General features: G+C 36.8%; 1 protein-coding gene across 1 annotated transcript; it reads right to left on the bottom strand.

Annotated features, from left to right (window-relative positions):
• Positions 1-633: 633 nt before the first annotated feature.
• LOC590456 (G-patch domain and KOW motifs-containing protein) lies at positions 634-20,625 on the bottom strand. Its single transcript, XM_030972307.1, has 10 exons — positions 20,430-20,625; positions 13,884-14,110; positions 13,133-13,272; positions 12,625-12,731; positions 11,893-12,103; positions 11,224-11,356; positions 9,881-10,301; positions 6,225-6,391; positions 3,590-3,675; positions 634-2,108 (listed from the first exon to the last, which is right to left on the bottom strand). The coding sequence occupies exons 1-10, from the start codon at positions 20,615-20,617 to the stop codon at positions 1,968-1,970; spliced, it is 1,821 nt and encodes a 606-aa protein (XP_030828167.1). The 5' UTR covers positions 20,618-20,625; the 3' UTR covers positions 634-1,967.
• Between the last annotated feature and the right edge of the window lie 2,198 nt (positions 20,626-22,823).

A 22,823-nucleotide genomic window follows, 5' to 3' on the forward strand; every position in this document is an offset into this window, starting at 1 on the left:
CAATTATCTTTAGACCATTAAAAACGGAGAATATACAATTTGTCAAGTTTGTCCATCAGTTATGGAATAATTATAAATTTTCAGTGACGGTCATCTTGCAGTTTGGTATTTGATCAATTTTGTACATGTGTTCACAACATCTTACATGTGCATGTCATCATTCCTGTATCAGCTTCACAATGAATCCTCCTTTCTTTCATCTTTATCATTTACTTGTTTATATTTGCTTTTTACTTCTGATGGATGATGAATGAATTTTGCTCTCTCTATTTCTATCTTCCACACTTCTCTCTCTCTCTCATTTCCTCTATCTTGTTCACTTGCTTGCTCGCTCTTTCTCTCTCTCTCTCTCTCCCCCTCTCTCTCTCCCTCTCTACCCATCGATCTTCACCCCTCCCTCTCTTGATCTATCTCTCTCTTAATCCCAACCCTCTCTCTCTTGCATACTTCTATCTCCATGGTGTGTGTCCGGCCACTAATCTGAAAATGATAACAATTGCCTAAAGATGTGATGATATTCAATAAAATTATGCCCACTATTTAATGGTGAAAGAATATATAATTTGATAATTATCAACTCTCTTAACAGACACAGCATATTACAAAACAAAAGCAGATTGACAAAAGCTAAAAATTATAATTTTATACAAATTTATTCTCTAAAAAGTTTGCAGGGTATCATTAACAAGACAATATATTTTACTTGCCCAAATAGACTTGCTACTAAGATTAAACATGAATCAAATATGTTTTATGTAAAATCAAATAACGTTTTTTGAGACTGTAGCGTCATGAAAGGTTATCTCAATGTCCCGATGTCTTGAAATCCAAAGTTCATAAAAATATACATAGAACACAGTTACAGGCATACTTGTGCATCATATAAATAACAACAGTGATTATAAGCAAGCTTGGCTTATATCAAAACTTGTGTGTGTGTGGGCACTTTTGTGGGGCAGGGGGTAGGTTAATCTTCATATTGTTTGTATTATTAAAAGGTCAACTTGTCAAGTATAGTTTTGGAAAGTGCCCTACAAAAAAATTCTTTTATTTTAGATGATAAATTACAAGATACTAGCAATATTAAGCTACTGTAGAGGTTTTGTTTTCCTCCTTACGTGCAATCTTAAAAGAATAGAAGGTCAAAATAATCCATATACCTCAGGTGGGATGTAGATTCAGACAACACATATAAAACATATGGGACACACCCTATCTAAAGACGAAGCACCAAGATTATTGTGTGCCATGTGTCACTGTGTGGGGAGCCATCAGGCTGGAAGAGTTCAAGCGTAGGGAAGTTTATAGCCGTTATTACCTAGCATTCCTTGCAGATCATATTTACAATAAAATTCACTGGAAAACGTGGATAAAAGACCAAATTATCTTGTACAAGTATCGTTTAAAGCCTATCTGCACTAGTTTGGCCAGGATGGATTAGACCTTTCTGTGTCGTCACTGGCAGGTGAGGTAGTTATCTCATCAAATCAGCTCTCAATTAACATAACAAAAAAGGGGACCATGGGGGACCAACAGGTACCGCTTATGCATTATAGAGGGTAGCGATAGCTTCAAGTAGTGCAGTCCCGCTTTACAACAAGAACAACATGAGACCATGTTCTAAAAGTCTCTTTCCAATATCCTTTTTGATACCAAAACAGTACATGAGCTTTAATGTGATAAACATACGTCTGCATTTCACTGATCATTTCAAATCCGTTATCTGATGAAGACTTAACACTCGGTACAATTATCTTCCATAGGAGAGCAAGAACTCTTTGTAGCAGTCATACATTGACCGTAATACATGTCTGCATTCAAGAAATCCCAAATGCGAATCAATAATTTTGAAGGTATTTCCATTATTTGAGGACAATATTACCTGGTAAATAAATTAATCAAATTAAATTTTGTGATTAGGATGTACCCCCACAAATGCACACATCTCATGTATCATTCAATTGAATTCAGTAATCCTCCTCATCATGTAAATTTCCAGCAAATTCACAGATGATGTCATAATCCATCTTGATGATCTTCTCTCTTTCTCTAAGCAGTTGTACATCAGCCTGGCATTTCGCTTTGTCCTTCTTGAGTACGGTACCGATCTGCATTAACAATTATTAGAAAAGATGTGTTCAACGTTAATTAGATACGAGACAAAAACAGGAATGCGTCATATATAGTACAATCATCTAAATCCTTCTATAGTTTTATCACATTCTGCACGTACAAAATACTGCTTAAATGAATGACATTCTGTGAGAAAAGTAATACATCTATCCCATTTTTGTTCTCCCTTTAGCCAATTACCAATTTATAAAACTCACTCCCAGAACCTAATCAAATGATTGGTCATGCGCAGTCACGTGAGATTCATTTACTAAGACTATTGCACGTTTTTTCATGAAAGCGTGCAATAGTTTCCAGGACTATTGCACGCTTTTTGTGTGTGCATACATGATGCGCAGTAGTGCATGTAGAGGTTAGGGCGCTTATACTGCGTGTGGGCCTATTCTTGTGCAGCACTATGCGTAAACGCGTATAGAGGTAAGTGCGCTTATCTATGTGTGCGCACTAAATTAAGCCTATTAAACTTGAGATTTATTTGTCAGCAATATACTGTCACGAAACAATCTGGAATGAAATATTATTACATCAAATAACAAGGATCTAGGAGTTTCGTTGTATAAAACAAATGATGCATGTTTTCATCCGTTCATTATACTTTCTATCCGCCCTCGTTGATGCTGTGTGTATCTATCGCACTCAGCCGTGATACACAACGGCCTCAACTCGAGTGCGCGTGCGGATAGATAGTATAATGAACTCATGCACATGAATCATTTGTATGTTATTTTACATTGTACAGATGCAAAGGATATACCCTGGAAGAATCTACCTAATCCATTGTAGCATATAATCTTAAAGGTAAAGACCAGAATTGGAAACGCCCCAATTTCAAAAAATGAAATGGAAGCTCTTATTACCAATCATGTGAAAGAATATGTTTTGACTAATACATGATGATAAAAAATTTGCCGGGAAACCGCCTACTTATTGATATATTTGGTAAATTAGTTTATCTATTGGTGTGTGAGCGTAGTCCCATATTCATCTTTCTGTGTATAGTGCTTGTAACTTTACGAAGACTGGGCCAAATTTCTTACCACTTTGATGATTCCAGAACCTTGCAGTACACATCAATACTTATATGCTAGATGATCGACCTTTTCTGATCGATTCCACAACGTTTCTTTCACAATGCAATCGCATGACCATAACTGGTCTTTATCTTTAACATTCTCAATTTAAATGATGAAAATTTTAAACAAGGCACCAATCTTTACAGGTTAATTCCTTCATATGATGATTTATCTTCAGCTGTGCTGTTAAGACAGCAACAAAGCCAATCATGGTCATGTTCAAATTGGACTTCCTTCTTATGGCATAAAATAACGGGTTAGGAACATAGTAAATACCATGAAAATGGAACACATGAAAGAAATGAAACAAAAATTATGATCCACTTTGGAGTAGAAATTTATGGAAAGAAATGATTATGAAAGGAAAATTAAAAAGTACAGACCTGGCCTTTGTATTTCCCATTGACTACCATGATGTATGCAGGATCTGTCTTGGGTATGAGAGTCTCTAGCATAGATTGGTGGACATCTGTGAAGGAAATGGTAGAATGAATGAATTAAAAATGGTAGTGGTACTAACCAGTGGCGGATCCAGGGGGAGGCCCCCCCCCCCCCTGGGGAAAAAATGTGTAAAAAAACATGACTTTAGCTTTTTGGGGGGGATGGGCCCCCCTCCCTGGCGCTCAAGGGGGGGGGGGGTGCAAATTTTCGAGGGCCAAAAAAAAAAAAAAAAAATGTGTTCACTACCCAGTGTTCATTGAAATTCAGACTAAAGTCATTTGATTCAGGATTACATGAGTTTATGAAAAAAATAATACAGAAAAAGTAGACCTGCCCCAAATTTGAATACATATATGTAACTACATACAATGTATATCTTGGGAAACACAGCATCTATCTGTTTACACAGGGCAGCCTCATCAGTTTAATATTGCTCTCTCTGAAAGCTCTGGGATGGTTTCCCCAGCATTGCCAGGTTTCCACTTGTGTCAAGAGGGACAAATATGGGTTAAACATTTGTTCTTGGACGTAAGCATCGAGCAAGCATCAAACCCAGGACCTCTTTAAAGGCATCGTTTAACAATGTTAAATCTGAGATACACGGCCCTATGTGTTACCAGTGTCCATGATATGGTGTAATATTGAAGCCCTTAAAAAAATCGCGCTTCAAAATGATCAAGAAGTGCCTCAAAAAAGTAAAAATCTTTGAGCGACCGGTTTTACCATACTCGTTTTCCCCAATAGACTGTAGTGTTATGAAAACCGTTCAGCGAACGGTTTTCAAAATTTGTAATTCCAATCATTAATATCTTCTTGATAATCAGACAGGCGATCGGCTTGTAAAAGTCATGGAGTTCCTGACTGACCTAAAGGTTTATAATTATCATTGCAGCATGAGCTAAATCAAGGATTATTTTCTAAAGGATCTAAGACAAAGTTACCGGATCCCTTTAAAGTGACTTGGTAACATTGCCTCAGATTTTGAAAAAAAATCCAGGATTTAGCTCATGCTGCAATCATAATTATAAACCTTTAGGTCAGTCAGGAATCGCCATGACTTTTACAAGCAGATCGCCTGTCTGCAGGGTTGGCATATTTCCCGCTTCGGAGGCTTATTTCCCGGACGCCGGGAAATAGGCGGTATTTACCAGTATTTACCACTTTTTACCGGGAAATATATTTTTCAACTCACTTGTTCATAGGGATTGTCCAATTTTGAACATAATAACAATGGTGGTGAGTATGGCTGCTCTTGTGTGTACTATTTCTGTGTGTGTGTGTGTGTGTTTGTTCGTGTGTTTTTCTATGTCTGTACTTATGTAATGCTGGAAAAAAATACAGGAAAAAGATTTTCAATTTGATGACATCATTTGTGGACAACTCTCCATGCCTTTTGTACATCAAATTTCACAAGTCTTTCGTTTTTTTCCTATTTATTTGTGTTCTTGATCGGATTTCATAACATGTGAAGTAGAATATCATTTTGCATTCTATTATCTCAATCACAAGAAAGAAGGAAAACATGAAATTTGATGTACAAAAGGCATGGAGAGTTGTCCACAAATGATGTCATCAAATTGAATATCGCCCTCTAGTGACTAGTCATTTCAAAAAGCTTTAACTTCTTTATTCCTTGCCCGATTTTGTTCAAATTTTCACTGATTTTATTCAAATATCTTAAACTTTACAATAAAAGTAACTTGTATGAAGGTTTTGCCTCCCAGTTGCTAATTACCATATTCATGAATACCTATTAATTAGCATATGAACAAAATGCCATTTGTTTGGGTGTGTACAATTTTGTATGCAGTGAGGATTTTATAAATCTGTTTGTGTGTTCCTACCATAAGTATTGTGCTGCTAATTATTTCAGAACAATATTTTCAGTTATGAAGCTAAAAACAAGTAAAATTATTAATAAACAGAGAATTAAAATCATATTTCCCATTTTTTACATATTTACTGGACGCGCATCTTATTTACCGGACAGTATTTACCGGTATTTACCGCCGGTATTTACCGCCGGTATTTACCGCCACCGGTATTTACCGCCCAACCCTGCCTGTCTGATTATCAAGATATTTATGATTGGAAATCAAAATTTTGGGGATTTTTCGTTTTTCTAATGGTTTTCATAACACTACATTCTATTGGGGAAAATGAGTATGGTAATCACCTAAAGATTTTTTACTTTTTTGAGGCAATTCATGATCATTTTGAAGTGTAATTTTTTAAGGGTTTCAATATTACACCATATCACAGACACTGATAACACGTAGGGCCATGCATCTCAGATTTAACATTGTTAAACGTTGCCTATAATGAGAGCCTCCAACAACATACTGTACATATACAGTAGGCTCGCGGGTACACCATGTGAGAGAGAGGGAGGATTGAGGAGTCCTGAAAAGGACTGTCGGTAATCCTACTTTTCAGGACTCCTCAATCCTCCCTCTCTCTCACATGGTGCATCCGCAAGCCTACTGTATATCTACATCACCATGCAAGCCGATACTTACAAACAGCATCTAACATACTGTACATGTACAACAAGGGTTGCACATTTTCATAAATTACCTTCGATGAGTCCGCCATCATCCGTCTGACATGTGCAGGTATCTCTGGTGATGACATCAATGACCTTGACCTTGACATTGTAATACCTGCCCTTCTTGTAGGTCGCATCAATGAAGCGCACTCGCAAATCAGGACGCAACCAGTACGTGGTCTTCTCAGAACTTGACCTGTGGTTTAGGGAGGAAGTATCATTAGATCATGTGTGGTACCTTCTTGAATGTTTTGTAAATCATCCCAATTACAAATAAAATAATGTTATCTGGGTGTGCAGTGTTTCAAACTACTGATCGATGAATTTTAAAAGAGCTATAATTCCATCCAAGTTTGAATTTGGTTTTCTATTATAAAAGATGAAAATAACAAACTCTATGAACAATTATACCTGCCATGAACGATGTCCCTGTCATGTTTTGTCATGTATGTTTCTTTTTTAGTTTTGTTTGTATATGTAAATCTCTTAACTACTGTTCGGGGAACTATGCCTCCACAAGGCCACTTGGCCTTATTTTTTAGTTCCCTATTTTCATTTTCTTATAAATTGCAAATGCTTATCATTGTATATATCTTTGTATTGTTTTTATTGAAAATGGAAACGAATAAAATGAAATTGAAATTGAAATACAGTTGCAGAAAAAATGAACATTACAATACAGCAGATTCCAAAAACAGATGAAAAGAAAGTGAGGAGGGGAACTGCGTAGGCAGATGCTTTTCAAGGCAGGACACTATCAGATCATAAACCCTTAAATATTATACAATGTACTGAAAAGAACTTAAAAGAGAATAAAACTAGATGGAATTCGACTGCGCGCAGTCGAAAATGATGCCTCCGTCATAGAGCAATTTTACAAACCGAAACGGAAGAAATTTTTCAAATTCAAGTTCAATTGTAATCCATTAACATGTTCTCAGAATATCGTGATTACAAGCAATTTCTCATATACATATATGACCCTTTGATCTTTGACCTCATGACCCTAAAATCTACTCAGTTCATTGGCTCTGCAAGATTTCCTGAGTTAAATAGTAATCCATCTGTCAGTTCTAATGAGAATGCGTCCACAAGCTATTTTTGCATACATAATGAGCCCATGACCTTTGATCTTATGAACCATTCATTGGCTCTGCAAGATACATAAATGATCTAAGTTTGGCAGGAATCCATCAATCTGTTCTAATGATAATACGATCACAAGCTATTTTTGAATACATAATGAGCCGCATGACCTTGACCTTTACCTCATGACCCCAAAATCTAATCAGTTCATCAGCTCTGCAAGTAACATACATGACCTAAGTTTGGCAGGAATCCATCAATCGGTTCTTGAGATAAGGCGATCACGAGCTGTTTTTGCATACACAATGTGCGCTGTGACCTTTGACCTCGTGACCCCAAAATCTAATCAGTTCATTGGCTTTGCAAGATACATACATGACCAAAGTTTGGCAGGAATCCATCAATCGGTTCTTCAGATAACGCGATCACAAGCTGTTTTTGCATACATAATGAGCCCTGTGACCTTTGACCTTTGACCTCGTGACCCCAAAATCTAATCAGTTCATCAGCTCTGCAAGATACTTACATGACCAAAGTTTGGCAGGAATCCATCAATCGGTTGTTCAGATAACGCGATCACAAGCTGTTTTTGCATACATAATGAGCCCTGTGACCTTTGACCTTTGACCTCGTGACCCAAAATGTAATCAGATTGTTTTCCTATAGTGATACACACTATCACTAAGTTTGAAGTTTAAATCTCCAGTGGTTCTTGAGATATCATGATAACAATCTCAATGTATGGAATTTCATAAGTTGACCTCTGTGACCCTTGACCTTTGACATACGTGCTCCAAAATCTAATCAGATCGTCTTCCTATGGTGATACATACTATCCTTAAGTTTGAAGTTTAAATCTCAAATGGTTCTTGAGATATCGCGCTAACAAACTCAATACAAGGAATTTCATAAGTTGACCTCTGTGACCTGTGACCTTTGACCTACGTACTCCAAAATCTAATCAGATCGTCTTCCTATGGTGATAAATACTATTCCCGAGTCTTAAGTTTAAATCTTAAATGGTTCTTGAGATATTGTGATAACGGTCAAACGGGACGTACGGACGGACAACCCGAAAACATGATGCCTCCGGCACCACCTTCGGTGGCGGAGGCATAACAAAATACAGAAGTCAGCATCACACTACACTACATAATTATACAAGTCTTCTGGAACATGCAATACCATATTAATGCTCTTGTGAATATTCCTACTATATGGTCACTATAAGGGCATATGGAGAGCCACAATGACTTTTGATACCATGAACAGGTATCCATTTTTTCTCAGAGGTACAGAAATTGTGGGAAGGAGGAGTATGGGAAGAAGGAGGATACTTTGGATGGACAGTCTGCAGAAATTGTTGGAAGAGAGAAGAGTGAAAAAGCTGGGAGTGGTGCTAATAGATAAGGCTAGTAACTGAGGGTCGTGGAACAGCATGATCGCCAATTACGACGCCAAAGTCAATCGATATGGCACTTAGAGAGAGGGAGACAGACAGAAATTGCAATGTGGATCAATCTCTTGTCAGGGCTGAGGCCCATATCTTTGTAAATTAAAGTGTTGACTGTTCAAATGAAAAGAATAGAAAATTCTAGTAATATGTGAAAGCTAGTAACTTCTATATTTCTGATACAGAAATAACTAATAATATCTTACATCATCATGACTTATTATTTTTTTGTAGCAATGTGTGACAACTAATAAAAAAAAAAATTAAAAAATTAAAAAAAGAAAAAAATGTTCACATTGAACTAATCATAATTTATATAATTTGAATTATGAATTAAAATCATAAAGAAACAAGACAAATGCAGCTGCATCTCAAATGTGCCTCTGGATAAAGTCAGTTAAGATCCTGGCTTGAATAATTCTTCAAATATCACAATGCGTGCAAAAAGTCTATACTTATATGTCAATTGATCTTTATTACCTGTGACCTTTGACCTGACAATCCAACATCTAATCACTTGTCCCCTCACAGTGATGCATACTAGTTAGAGATGTTATGCTCTCTGCTGAAATGGCTAAGAATAGTCATTGATTTGGTAATACTAAGGTTAAAAAAAACTCAAATTTCACGGAAATTGACTTGCTGACCTTTGATATTTGACCTACTTTTCCTGAAATTGTATCACTTTGTCTCACTATGGTGATGTGAGCACCAAGTTTGAAGTTCATGGCTCAAATGGTACTTGAGACATTGTGATAACAAGGCTATAACCCTGAGAATTAATGGAAATTGACCTTTATGACCTTTGACATATTTACCAGGTTTGAAGCTCATACGTACAGTAGTTCTTGAGATATCGCTTATAACGAGGCTAATTTCATATATTGACCTCTATGAACTTTGAACTACTTACTCCAAATCTAATGAGATTGTCTTCATATGGTGATTCACACTATCAACAAGTTAAAAATTCATACCTCAAGTGGTATTTGAGAAATCGGGATAACAAGAAAGAGAGACGAATGTACAGACGGACGAAAAACCAGAAAACACAATTGCCTCCAGCACCACCTTCGATGGATGGAGGCATACAGAGCTTTAATTCAAATAAATCTAAATGAATCATCTTCAAACTTAAATACCTACCTAGAATGCTTATCATTATCTGAATGATGCTTAGTAGATCTATCTTCTCTCTCCTCTTTCCTCCTACTGGAATCTCTCCTATCATCATCTCTATGCCGATGGCGATCATCCTTACTCCTTGATCTCACATTATCCTCATCATCTCTCCCTCTATCGTCTCTTGAACGACCATGTCTGTCTCTTTGTCGCTCACCATTTTGGTCTCTTTCCCTATCATCATATCTGTCCCGTTTAGAATGCTTCTCTGTCCTGTCTTCATCCTCTTTTCTTTTGTCTCTTGAATGTTTGTCATGTCTACTACTATCACCAGTCCTTTCTTTGTCATCTCTGTGTTTGTGTTTCTTCCTATCTGAGTCACTGCCATCCTGTGATTTGTCTTCCTCTCTCTTCTTCAATTCATCATGACCTCGACTAAACTTCCCTATGATTAAAAAAAAAAATCAAAGATGAAATCATTGTGCATAAAGTGAACAAGAGTATGTTCTGCAATCTCACCAAAAACTAAACAAACAATACATTAAAAAATTGCATTACTGTATCAGCAGAGCTTGATATACTTTCAAAGGACAAATCAGCAGTCTAAAAACTCTGAAATTCTTGGTACCAATTATTTCTCTCAATCAGAAACTTCTTATAAACGTTGAGTCCTATAAAGTTAATAATCTATTTTCTTCTTCAAATAGCGTTTAAAAATAAAATTTTCTTTAATATATTATTTGTTTATAAATTACCAATTCTAATTAGAGACTGCACATCACCTCAGACTTAAACTAATGAGAAATAAGGATGTTTTTCAAATCATGGAAAAATCATCTCATCGTTTGTCATCACAGGTGACATGCATGATAGTTCTTTGTTTCAATTTACTCTCTCAAAGGTAAGGCATCACAGTGCTGATAACATTTTGATGTGTCATCTGTCAATTTCTTTTCCTAATTTGATGGATATCCTGATAAGTACCTTGTAATATCTTGTAATATATGGCTGATAAGATTGATAACTAGTTTTTTCATGAAATTTTCTATTCACAGTAAAAAATAAATTTCAAAAGAATACCAGGGAATTATGATAGAAAGACAATGCTTTTAAATGGGAAAAAAGATTTGTCTATTCATACAGATAGTGTGAACTTTTTGAATTCTCATATCTTTCCAGTTTAAAATTGTTCAATAAATTTAGTCGAAACCATCTACTCAATAAATGCCCCCTCTCCAAAATGAATCTGATAATCAGAAACAAATACTTCATTCATATTTCATAATAGGATTAAATTCTATACAAACAGTTTCAGGATTTATAATGTCCCCCATCCTTTTATTCACAATCCTTCCTACTCAACTTACCAAGATCTTTGGAGTATCTTTTGTAATCCTCTTTTGAAACCAGCTGTACTGCAAACTGGCTGAGTGTTGCTGATTGGTTGTTCAAGGCAAACTTGATGACTACCCGTGAATTATCCTCATCCACACCCTCTATCTAGGATTACAAATACAAATAGAGAGTACTGCATTAATGTTGAAAGTAGTGTTAGCCATCTGCAACCCATTAAATGGATGGATCAAAATCAGTCCTGACTGTTCCAAGATGCAAGATTAGCCAGAGTGTAACCTCACAGCAACATATCTTTCATTTGAAGAAATGAACTTGATACAAAACAAGAATCCTAGTGCTGATATTTTCAGTGAATGTAATCTTGAGTTCTGGTAGACACAACATAAGTCATCTCAGAACTAACCAATACTATTATGTAGCCTATGGTACCCAATCAAACACAACAAAAACTACATATAACAAGAATTTATGGTTTTGTGTTTCTTATATCGAAGTTAATGGAAATGCAATATGCAATTAACTACTGGTATGTGAAACCTAATCATAAAATAGTACGAAACTGCAATGGACATATATCTTTAGTTTAAGTGTTGTACAAATGTTTTTATAAAAAGATGGAATTGAATTGAATAAAGTGAATTGATTCTTGAACAAAATTGGTTAAAAAAATTGTTTTGTACCATGCCATAGAGATTCTTGTGTGGCCCACTGCACACCAGCAGATAAGCACCCTTTGCAAATCCTTTCGGTTCCTCTTCCTCTGCCTTCACAGCGGGTTCTCCAGGTTTTCTCCTCCTCTTCCTTTTCGCATCCAATGCATCTCCAGGTCGTCTGTCTGCACCGAGGCCCTGACCTTTAGGTCGCAAGGTCACTTCAATAGGTTCCACAACTCTGAAGAACAAAACAGGTAGAAATTACTCTCTTTGTTGTCTGTATACACTCAGATTGCTAATGGGTAAGTCCAAGGCATTTGGTCATTTGGTGTCCCATACTTTGCAAAGTATTTGATGAGTTTTGAAATAAATCAAGTTACCAGTGTGAGATGTGGTCAGTAACGTATGAGACAAAATATTGTGGACTTGCCATGATGTTTCAAAATCAAAGTGGGGTAATAATCTACAAAGCCCTTCTTGAAGTGCATAGAGATGTTATAATTAAATACTATATCTACAATAAAAGAATGGAGTATGATCATTAGTATAATAATTCATATATTGAGGCTTGGGGAACAAAATGCATGATTAGATTTGACAAACGTATTTTTATAGTTGGTTACTTTTACCTATATTATAAAAAAGAAGAAGAATGGTATCATCATGTTTTCGGCTTTTGTATACTTAGTCATGTAGTTCTTCTTTTTTAGTGGCTAGGTATTGTTTGAATTGATAACACAACTGTTATTTTCAACTTACTTCTTCAGCCCCTTTCCAATCCCTTCACCTTCCTTCCACCCCATTCCACGAAGCATTGCCATGCCAAACTGTTCAATTGGAACTTCTTCATAATTAGCCTCATTAGCCTGAAATATAAGAGAAACAGGGAATGAGTTAGGTAAGTCAAATTTTATTATTATCAACATTAGAACATTTTTTCTTAGATCCTGCCATTTAGAGTGATACAACTAAAACCAATGACAAAAATTGACACGAAAGTTAGAACTTTTTTTCAAATATTAATTTAGAATAACACAATATCAAACTTTAAAGTGAAATGAGATGAATAAGACCTAATCAAGATTATCTGACTTTGCACATCATTATTGCATCTAGCCGCTGAAAGAAATACAACTTGAACAAATTGGTTCCAAATCATAGCATAGCAAGTAAGAATGACACAATATCAGACTTCAGTATCGTCAATGCATATTTTAGTTTCGCCCTCCTTCTGATTTTTGATGAGAAATTGTGAATGGCAACTTACTGTGTCAGGCCTGATGGAAACATCTAACCTATCATCTGTCTCAAAACCATCTGGTACCTTGTTCTGCATGAGTAGTGGAATGGTTAGATTAAGGTCCTCTGTACCTCTATCATCCCATTTCTCACTGTACCTGGATACATCTGGTGAATGAATACAGCAAAGAGACGAGTTATAACATATAAGAAAATTCCATCACAATGCAATAACATGCATCTCCTAGGAGGCAATTTGCTTCATTGTAGGAGTAGAAATAAATGTCCTAATTCAAGAATTTGTTTTGCCATAACCCTAAAGAAGATATAATGCAAACAAAATCAATATGTAATAACAAAGTGCAATGAGGTAAGACTTGTCAATATCAGCATATCATTTGTGCTCTAAAGACACACAAATTGCTTGTAATTGTTGGTGCATCTAAAAGTCTAATACTCATACAAGTAGTGTGAATGTACCATTTGGTACTACTTAGCCTATCTTCTGAAAAATATTCCAGTTCTGCTCACTGAAGAAAATTAAAATAAATGATTTTTTAAGAAGTACATTTCTTGTCAATCTTGGTTGTGTCTCACGAAACCATCATAAGTACAATTTGAGCAACATCCCATTGAAATGCGTGTTAAATTTCTTACACGCATTTCAATGGGATGTCGCTCAACTTGTACTTTTGACGATTTCGTGAGACGCAGCCCTTGTGTCTTGAGTGTGGCTCTACATGTCATTGTATTTCACGACCTGAATTTAAGATACCCACCTTCCATAATTTCTTTCACTGCCTCACTTTCGAGAGAATCGGCAGAAGAACTTGGCTTTCTGTCATCTTTCTTCTTTTTCGATCTCTGCTCAGCATCTTTCTCTGAAGTATCTGCTGGTCGTTTCTTCTTTTCACCGTCATCCTGTTCACTGCCCTTTTTTGTCTGCCATTCATTTCTCTTGATGAGAGGGATCACAAGCGCCTTTGGTTTCTCCTGTGGTATGACACTGCAAAGTAATTCCACGCATACATGTATTAGTGCATCATGTGCATGACATACCTAGGAAATCACAGCATGATTATATTATTTGTCTGCGGTACGATTGTATAGCAGACAAATGTTGTTTGTATCGTTAATGAATGCATACTTATGTTGGGTCCGGGGCTGTGCCCCGATGGAATGTAATTTGCATAGGCAGCTCGTACAGGTGTGCGAGCAAATTCTGCCACGGAGACCAGGGCGTGGCATGAATTAGTATGTAATTGAATCATTCTAGCTTGAGCTTTCAACGAGACAACTACCGTGGAGCCGACCGAGGTTGTCGATCTCGTGAACGCGGACATGCGAGACAACCAAACGGGGCTGCCAGGCCAGCCCGATTCGTTGACTTCTAAGAAGTTTTTTCAGCAGCTATATTAATAGCAATCAGAAAGCCGGGATCGTGGTTTTTTTTGTGTGGAAAAGCAGGGCATTGGAGAGTTGACGACAGAGAGGTCTTCATTTATCTTCTTTACAATACAGAGCTAAGTAAAATTGTCCTTACATTCACCCGTTTATAGGGGTTAATTTACCCAATAATCTTTCTGGAAAGGTTTGTCTCGAGAGAGAGACTGGTAAATTGGTAAAGAAGAAGACTATAGGTAATACGAAAAGGAAAGATTCTCCATGTACTAAAACGGTGTGTTAAATGAGTTTCGTAACTGTCAAAATGGCACCTCCTGTAGGAGACTACGAGAAAATTAAGAAGGAATGTTGGAAAATGTATTGATATATATATACATGCTGATAATTATGTCTGATATAATCGAACAAGGGTACAAATTACTCTTACATTCAACTCCTTTAGGGATTAATTAATAATAATATTAATAATAATCTTTCTGCCAAAGACCATTCGAAATATGTCGAGAGAGAGATGGGTAAATTGGTAGAGAAGGATTGTATAACTGAATAAGAGGAGGAGGTTGAAGGAAAGAAAAGATCACCGTGCATTGGAGTGTGAAACGAGTTTCGTAGCTGGCATATACCATTTCCTGTAGGGAGACTACGAGAGAAGAAGGAAATTGTTTTCGGGGAGAAAAAAGAAAATTGCTGATAGATACGTCTGTGATAGTAGCTCAAGGGTACGAGTTCCCTTTACATCTCATTTGGGTATTAATAGAGTAGAAAATGAATTAACGAAGTTGAAGAGAGACTTCTTGTAATAAATTCTGTGTCCGATTACAAAGGACAGTGCAGATAAGTTCGAGATTGAAGGAGCATCAATCTCAATTAATACAAAGAGAAACATGAAGATGTTTAATTGTGAAAGATAAAAAGGGTGACTATGTGTTCACGTTCGGCCTAAAGTTGGCATTAATACCTTCACATTGGTATGGTCAATGTGGAAAGCCATATGTTAGGCTTTGCCTGGGGTTTCGGTGAAATAAGGTATCACGTTTTCAACGTTTTACTTTTAGGCATTTCTACCTCGGGGTATGTGTTCACCATTAAAAGTGATGAGATTTGTTGTCAAGTTATTGGCGTGGTCATGGTCATAATGCAATCATGTTTCTTGAACACGGAATTGCAGGGCATGACAGCAGGAAAGGGGCTGTTTCTCTACGTGTCTCAGTGCTAAAGGAACCTGAGGTCTAGGTCTTCTTCTTGCTGAAGAAAAATGTCAGTGGGCGATACTTCCTGGCTAGGACTAAATTGGGATTTTCTGAACGAACGAGTGCGAATCGCAAAGAAACGCTTTAACCGATTTTAAGGTTTCTATTTCCACTATAATTTCTAAAGATCGAAGGTCTGGTATTTTTTTTGGCTCGTTAGGTCTCTAGCGAAGGTAGTTGGAAAGATAGTGTCAATGCACATCGTGTTTGGATAATCGGTGTGTCAATTCATAGCTGCAGTCTGAGCATGAGTAGATAAAGGTCATTGCAGACCAAAGTGTGAAATACACGGATACAAAATACTGGATAGTGTTCATGAAAGTGATGTCATCATTATTCATGTTATGCACAAGCAGTGCACTCCACGATACACAGGTGGAAGAATTCTTTGAAAAGGGGACACAAAGGCTATTTATATAGTACCTCCATCGCTATTGGAGTGATTATTTCAAAGTGTACTAAGTGGGAACTCTTCATTTTTTGAGGATCCGTGGATAACCGTGAACTGGTCTATTAAAGACAAGGGAGTTGTTCAAGTGTGTGAACAGAAAGAGTTGGAATGCTCCTATCTCGGTAAACATGAGATATGCTGGCAGGGTTCGGTTTTTTGCAGGGAAAATGTAGACAAGTTAAATAGTAACACAGAACTCATGGGAGTTAGGTCCGAGTCTGAGAAGATTCAAAGCTCCTCGTGGAGAGTGCTCGAAGCCGTCGTGAGAACGGCAAGTATTGTTCGAGCATCGCCTGGAAGGGCGAAGTGTACGCTGGTACACGGACAACAAGAATGTTGTGGATATCGTAATAAAATGGAGTGGTAACTCCGCCTGCCAAGAAAAGGCTTTGGAAATACGAATTGTTTGTGAGGAAAACAATGTAAAAATGTATCCGGCTTGGATATCTAGACGTGAGAACAGACAGGTTGATAGATTGAGTAGGGCGTCAGACAGTGACGACTGGCATATGTAAACTGAGGCTTGTAACATAGGCTTGATCAGAAGTGGGGGACTCATGTGTTTGACAGAATAATTATTGTTTGTCATTATAATACCAAAAGTAGGAAGTTTAATTCCAGATGGTGTAATGGGAAAAGTTGTATTGATGTTTTTTCTTAGAGTTGAGAATGAGATATCGATTGGTGGGTAGGTACCACCACCCCGATTCATTGCCAAAACTGTTGATAAATTGGTGCCGGATATTAAAAGCAAGGGCTCACTGATATAGTCCCATATTTGAAGTCTGCTTCATTTGGGCCCATGATTTGGGATGGTGATGAGTTCTATTCATTTTATTGAAGAATTTGAAATATTGCCCTCTGGTGAGGAGGATGCAGGGCCAAAACTGAAATTTTGGAAGCCCTCGAAGCAGATTTATGCTTGTCGCATTGAAGACTTTTAGTTGTACCATGTTATTTTTATTTACACTCTCCAGGTTTAGGAGTCAAGAAGGCCATACATGGTGCGGTGGACAAAGCGAAGGTTTGATCTGAGAATCTTATCGTCACGGCTTGACAATCTTCGGAGCCGAAGCAAAGGGGAGAAGGGATGTCCAAGACTCGTCGTCAAGAAGGACGCAGTGTTTTTTTCAGTGATTTATGCAATAAGTACGGAGGTTGCGATGATGTTTGAATGTTTAAGAGATCTCGTTTATATTCTCGTTTCTGACATTGTGTTTGAAAGCTCTTTTTTATCCGTAATATGTTGGCGGAGAAGTGAAAGTCAGATCAGTATCGCAGGCGCAATACCATCTTGATGAGTAATAGTTAATGAAGTACTTAATTGTCCAGTAGAAACATATGTGGCAAAGGAAGGTATTTCCAAGGAATCTGACAAATTCAATTCAGACCAGTTTATTGGAACAAAGGTAATAAGAGTTTGTCATAGAAAGCAAACAGTCAAGTTATACCAGTGCATATGAGGCAGTTGTTGCTCGTTTGTGGAAGGTATGCGTGGAAGAGGCTAGTTTAATTTGGGCCTACTCCCTCAGAGCAGGAGGGGGCCGAGGGGCTACCGCCGAGGCCAGAGCTTCCGTGTCAAATAGGCTTTGGAAGAGGCACGGGCGAAGGAGCAGTGAGAAGTCAAAAGATGGCAATGTTGACGATAGTTTGGAGTACAAATTATTGGTCGTTAAGTCTTTGAAATTGTGAAAAGGGCTTTTTCTGTTAGATTTGAGAAATAGCACAGAGTGTCGTGCAGCTAAATAAATATAAGATAAGCATAATTTTTGCTTTGTTCATTCTCAGAACATGTTTGTGCCTTGGGCGAAAATTGGATTGACCTGCAAGTGAACGTAGGTACGCAAAATGAATGATATTCATTTGGATGTAAGTGATAAAATTTATTCCATAAGCTTTGATTGGGAGAAATTACAAAAGATATTTTTCCACAGAGCTGGTTTAAAGAAGACCGCAAATATACGTAGGTAGTGAAATTCGTGTTTTTATTTTACAAGGAATCTTCAATTATTCGTGAGGATTTGTAACAGCAGTAGATTTATACATACATGTATCGTTTCTCTTTGTCTTATAGATGAATATGTTTTGTGCAGATTTAACACTCGTTCTTGTTGTCGCTGTTTTATTTACCACCAACGAAGTGTTGCCGGAACAAAGAGTTGTGTCAATTGAATTTAATGACATGTTATTAGCATGGATGGTGTTTTCACCTTACGGACATGATTTTAAAAATTATCAAAAAAAGGGCAAAAGAAAACGAGTTCTTGTCTCGTACACAGGTTTGCCTGTTCATATTTGAATATAACGAGTTTTTGTTCGAATTTCAACTTTTTCTTGAAAGAGAACGTTTCGGATCTAGAATGTCATGGTTATGAATCAAATTATTCAATGACAGTGTTCTGTACGCATATGTATTAAGTGGGAAAGGCAAGTTCCTGAAACATATGCTAAGACTTTAGAATCGGTTGTATTCAAACAAGGTAACAAGTTTAAACGAGCAAGCTTGTGGTTTTAGTCCAAATTGGACTCGTTTGTCAGTTGGGTACTAACTTTCAGATTTCATTATAGTACACCCAGGTGAAGTAAATGGATACCTTGCATGAATTAGTTCCTGGAGATGCTGGAGGCTCTGTAATATACGGCAGCAAGAGTAAGGCCGGGGTAATAATTAATGCGCCTCAGAATAGGATTTCTCGATAGACGGCGCTATAGAAATGCCATTATTATTCAACAATGTTAAAATATATTTAACTAGGAGTCTATTTGGCATGACTTAAATTTAGATTGCTTATTTCTCTTCTGTTCTCTTTTGCTCCCGTTCTTTGAATTCTAGTCGTTGTCAGGCTATTCCACAATAATTGAAGTGTATTATTGTGTTATTTGTGTGTATTGGAAAGCAAGAGGGATGACAGACGAAATAATATGTGAGATTATAGGACAGACTATTATTTGTCTGCGGTACGATTGTATAGCAGACAAATGTTGTTTGTATCATTAATGAATGCATACTTATGTTGGGTCCGGGGCTGTGCCCCGATGGAATGTAATTTGCATAGGCAGCTCGTACAGGTGTGCGAGCAAATTCTGCCACGGAGACCAGGGCGTGGCATGAATTAGTGTGTAATTGAATCATTCTAGCTTGAGCTTTCAACGAGACAACTTTTATTTACAATAAAAGTGCGTTGTGTCATGTACTGTTCCATGACTGTGTTTGAATAAGGTTTTCCAGAGTTTTTATGCTCGTTGAGTTTTATCTCTGGTTTTTTATCCTGGACCATGATAGGTCCGGTTTCCAGTGAAGGAAACGAGAAGAAATGTTTGTTAAACATTCATACTGAATAAACGGCCGGCTCTCAGTAGTCGTTGTCAGGCTATTCCACAATAATTAAAGTGTATTATTGTGTTATTTGTGTGTATTGGAAAGCAAGAGGGATGACAGACGAAATAATATGTGAGATTATAGGACAGACTAGCAATTTCTTTTGCCTTTCATTGGTCTTTAGGCTTTATCCCAGTAGGCTTAGAGTCTAGACTCTAGCTACTCAAACAAACTATTTGGACATCTTCGGTCAAAATTAGAAATTGACATTCTGAATTCAGAAGTTTTCATACTTCCCAATTTTGGCATACAACACGATTCTTATATCATTATAATTTATATGATTTAAATGTAAAAAGGCATGTGTGCGAGGAGTTTGCTAAATTCAGCAAACTCTGATTGTGTGTCTGTTTAATAGTACACTAAACCAATCACCATGTCTTCTAACCCTAACACTAACCGGTCCCTATTTTTATCATGTTTTATAATATCATGTTATTATTAGATAGAACCTCTACGTCATTCCCACATTTTCTTCAATTTGGGTGGCTGTCGCAAAAGGAAGTCTTCCCCTAATTTCTTGTAGTTGTACAACAGTCAACACACTTGTCTTTGCAATGTTTGGATTTAATTTTATGGCAGAACTATTTTGTTTACATCACTCTTCAAGTAGGGGTATGGATGCCAATTAAGACTAGGTGACATCAATATCATATTTCTTATTATCACATAGCCCTTAAATTAAAGCCTTACAGAATACAGAGGCAGAAATAAACAAAACAGCCGGCAGCCATGCACCAAGGACACAGATCAAAAAGGAGGCTCGAAGGCCAGCGCCAGATCGCGACCCCCGGCTGGCCGGCGGTATGCGTCCATGCGAACCGCTGAATGAACTTCCTACCTTGTTACTTTATTTGAGTCTAGTGACAAAATGTAGTCCGTTTTAGTCTTGCTTTTCGATATCTCAGCATCACCAATATTCTTAACTTCAAGAGTTTTTGTTTCTTGTATCTTCTTGGCAAAGGAAAAAGAAAACCCTCCCCTTTTCTCCCCTTCGTCGTTTTCTTTTCGTTGATCGGAGTCCTCCATTGCGTCTAATATTGAGTATGGTGTATTTGATGAGTAAATTGGAAAAAGAAAATGAGAAGTACCGTACCCGAAAAGGCACGGGGACACAATTAAGTCCCCCCCCCTCTTCTTCTTCATCCTCTTCTTCTTCTTCTTCTTCTTCTTCTTCTTCTTCTTCTTCTTCTTCTTCTTCTTCTTCTTCTTCTTCTTCTTCTTCTTCTTCTTCTTCTTCTTCTTCTTCTTCTTCTTCTTCTTCTTCTTCTTCTTCTTCTTCTTCTTCTTCTTCTTCTTCTTCTTCTTCTTCTTCTTCTTCTTCTTCTTCTTCTTCTTCTTCTTCTTCTTCTTCTTCTTCTTCTTCTTCTTCTTCTTCTTCTTCTTCTTCTTCTTCTTCTTCTTCTTCTTCTTCTTCTTCTTCTTCTTCTTCTTCTTCTTCTTCTTCTTCTTCTTCTTCTTCTTCTTCTTCTTCTTCTTCTTCTTCTTCTTCTTCTTCTTCTTCTTCTTCTTCTTCTTCTTCTTCTTCTTCTTCTTCTTCTTCTTCTTCTTCTTCTTCTTCTTCTTCTTCTTCTTCTTCTTCTTCTTCTTCTTCTTCTTCTTCCTTCTCCTCCTCCTCCTCCTCCTCCTCCTCCTTTCTTCTTCTTCTTCTTCTTCTTCTTCTTCTAGTCTTCTTCTTCTTCTTCTTCTTCTTCTTCTAGTCTTCTTCTTCCAAGTTCTTCTTCTTATTTTTCTTCTTCCTCTTCCACTACCTCTTTCCTGTATGATTTATTCAATGGCTAAGCTACATGTATATTGTGCATGAGGGGTATTTGCGGGCTCTTTCTTGCTCAAACGCGAAGAGAAAAAGAAAGAAAGAGGGATATGGAGGAGCTCGATCTAGGGACAATGCGAAAAGCGGATGATCGCATCTGTCCGACTTTTTGGGCGGAAAAATAGAAAATAGAGGAAGACAAAGAACAAAAGCAAAGGGAGGGAGAAAGATTGAAAAAACGAAGAAGAAAAAGAAATCACATGAAACTTGAATTTATTTACACAAATGGATTGCTAAATTTCGAAAAACAGATATGGTTGATTCAACGAAAACTTTTATGGTACGGTTGTCCACATAATAGCATTTTGATGATAATATATATTATGCAACATTACAGCGTATCGATGAAATTGGAGAAAATGACAGTTCTTGTTTTTATGGCAATACAGATTATTCAAACATTATGCGAGAAAGGAACAATTGCGTTTATTATTCGAAGGGGGATCGAGGTGGATAATGATTATTTGAGTCAAAATATTTGTCGAATATCTTACACACACGAAAGTAATATTGACATTATTCTGTTCGTTTGAAGCTATACACAATAATGTAGTTTGAGATTTCACTTTAACGGTGGTGCAATAGAAATTTAGAGTTATTCGGTGACCCGAATTCTTCATTCAAATTAATTTTGTATTCTTAACACCGTATAATCTGTTTAAATGCCAGCCATATACTCATGACTATAAAGCTATGATTTTATCAATACTAAACTACCATTTAAAGTTCGAACGGCAGATTAGCGTTATTACCCTATTTCATGATATTACCAAAGTGGAATCATTATCATTGGTTTGTTATTGGTTCCCTAGCTATAAATGAAATAAAGCGCAGCAACAGTTAGAGCTCCATTTAAAAAAAGGAATGTTGACATCTTGGATAGTGACTGTTTTTGAAAAGGTGTGAAGCTAACATTTTAGTGAGGCGTATTTTGTAAGCGATCTGTCTTTATTTTTATTCATTCATTCAATTATCCTTATATATTAAACCTTTATTTATTTGTTTATATATTCATTCATTTATGTTTTTATGTTTTTATGTTTTTATATTTATCCATATATTTGTTTATTTATTCATTTATTTATCATTATGATATATCAAATTACTTATTTATTTTTTTATTTTCCAACATTGTTAATGTTTTTTGCATTAGCATTATACAAAGAGCGCTTGGAAATGCATTGCAGTTGAGCCTCAAATCCCCAATACTGGTATAATATTATACGCGTAAATTATAGGACGGAGTCTTAACCTTGATCCAGCCCTAAGCCTATTGAAGTGACGCGTAAAAACCGGGGGTGACTGCAATTTTGCATTAATTTGTTAAGCTGATAATGGATGCGGTCATGTAAAAAGGGTGTGCACTTTCATTAGGACATGCACAACGATCACAGAAAGGTATGATAATTAGTTTTAAAATGT

The sequence above is a fragment of the Strongylocentrotus purpuratus genome, unplaced genomic scaffold, assembly GCF_000002235.5.
Source record: "Strongylocentrotus purpuratus isolate Spur 01 unplaced genomic scaffold, Spur_5.0 spur5_scaffold_6, whole genome shotgun sequence".
NCBI classification, from domain to species: domain Eukaryota; kingdom Metazoa; phylum Echinodermata; class Echinoidea; order Camarodonta; family Strongylocentrotidae; genus Strongylocentrotus; species Strongylocentrotus purpuratus.

Coding starts and splice junctions, on each gene's coding strand:
- LOC590456 (XM_030972307.1), bottom strand. CDS start 20,617: ATGGAGGACTCCGATCAACGAAAAGAAAACGACGAAGGGGAGAAAAGG. Junction 13,273..13,883: donor AGTGAAAGAAATTATGGAAG/GTGGGTATCTTA, acceptor TTCATTCACCAG/ATGTATCCAGGTACAGTGAG. Junction 12,732..13,132: donor TTTCCATCAGGCCTGACACA/GTAAGTTGCCAT, acceptor CTTATATTTCAG/GCTAATGAGGCTAATTATGA.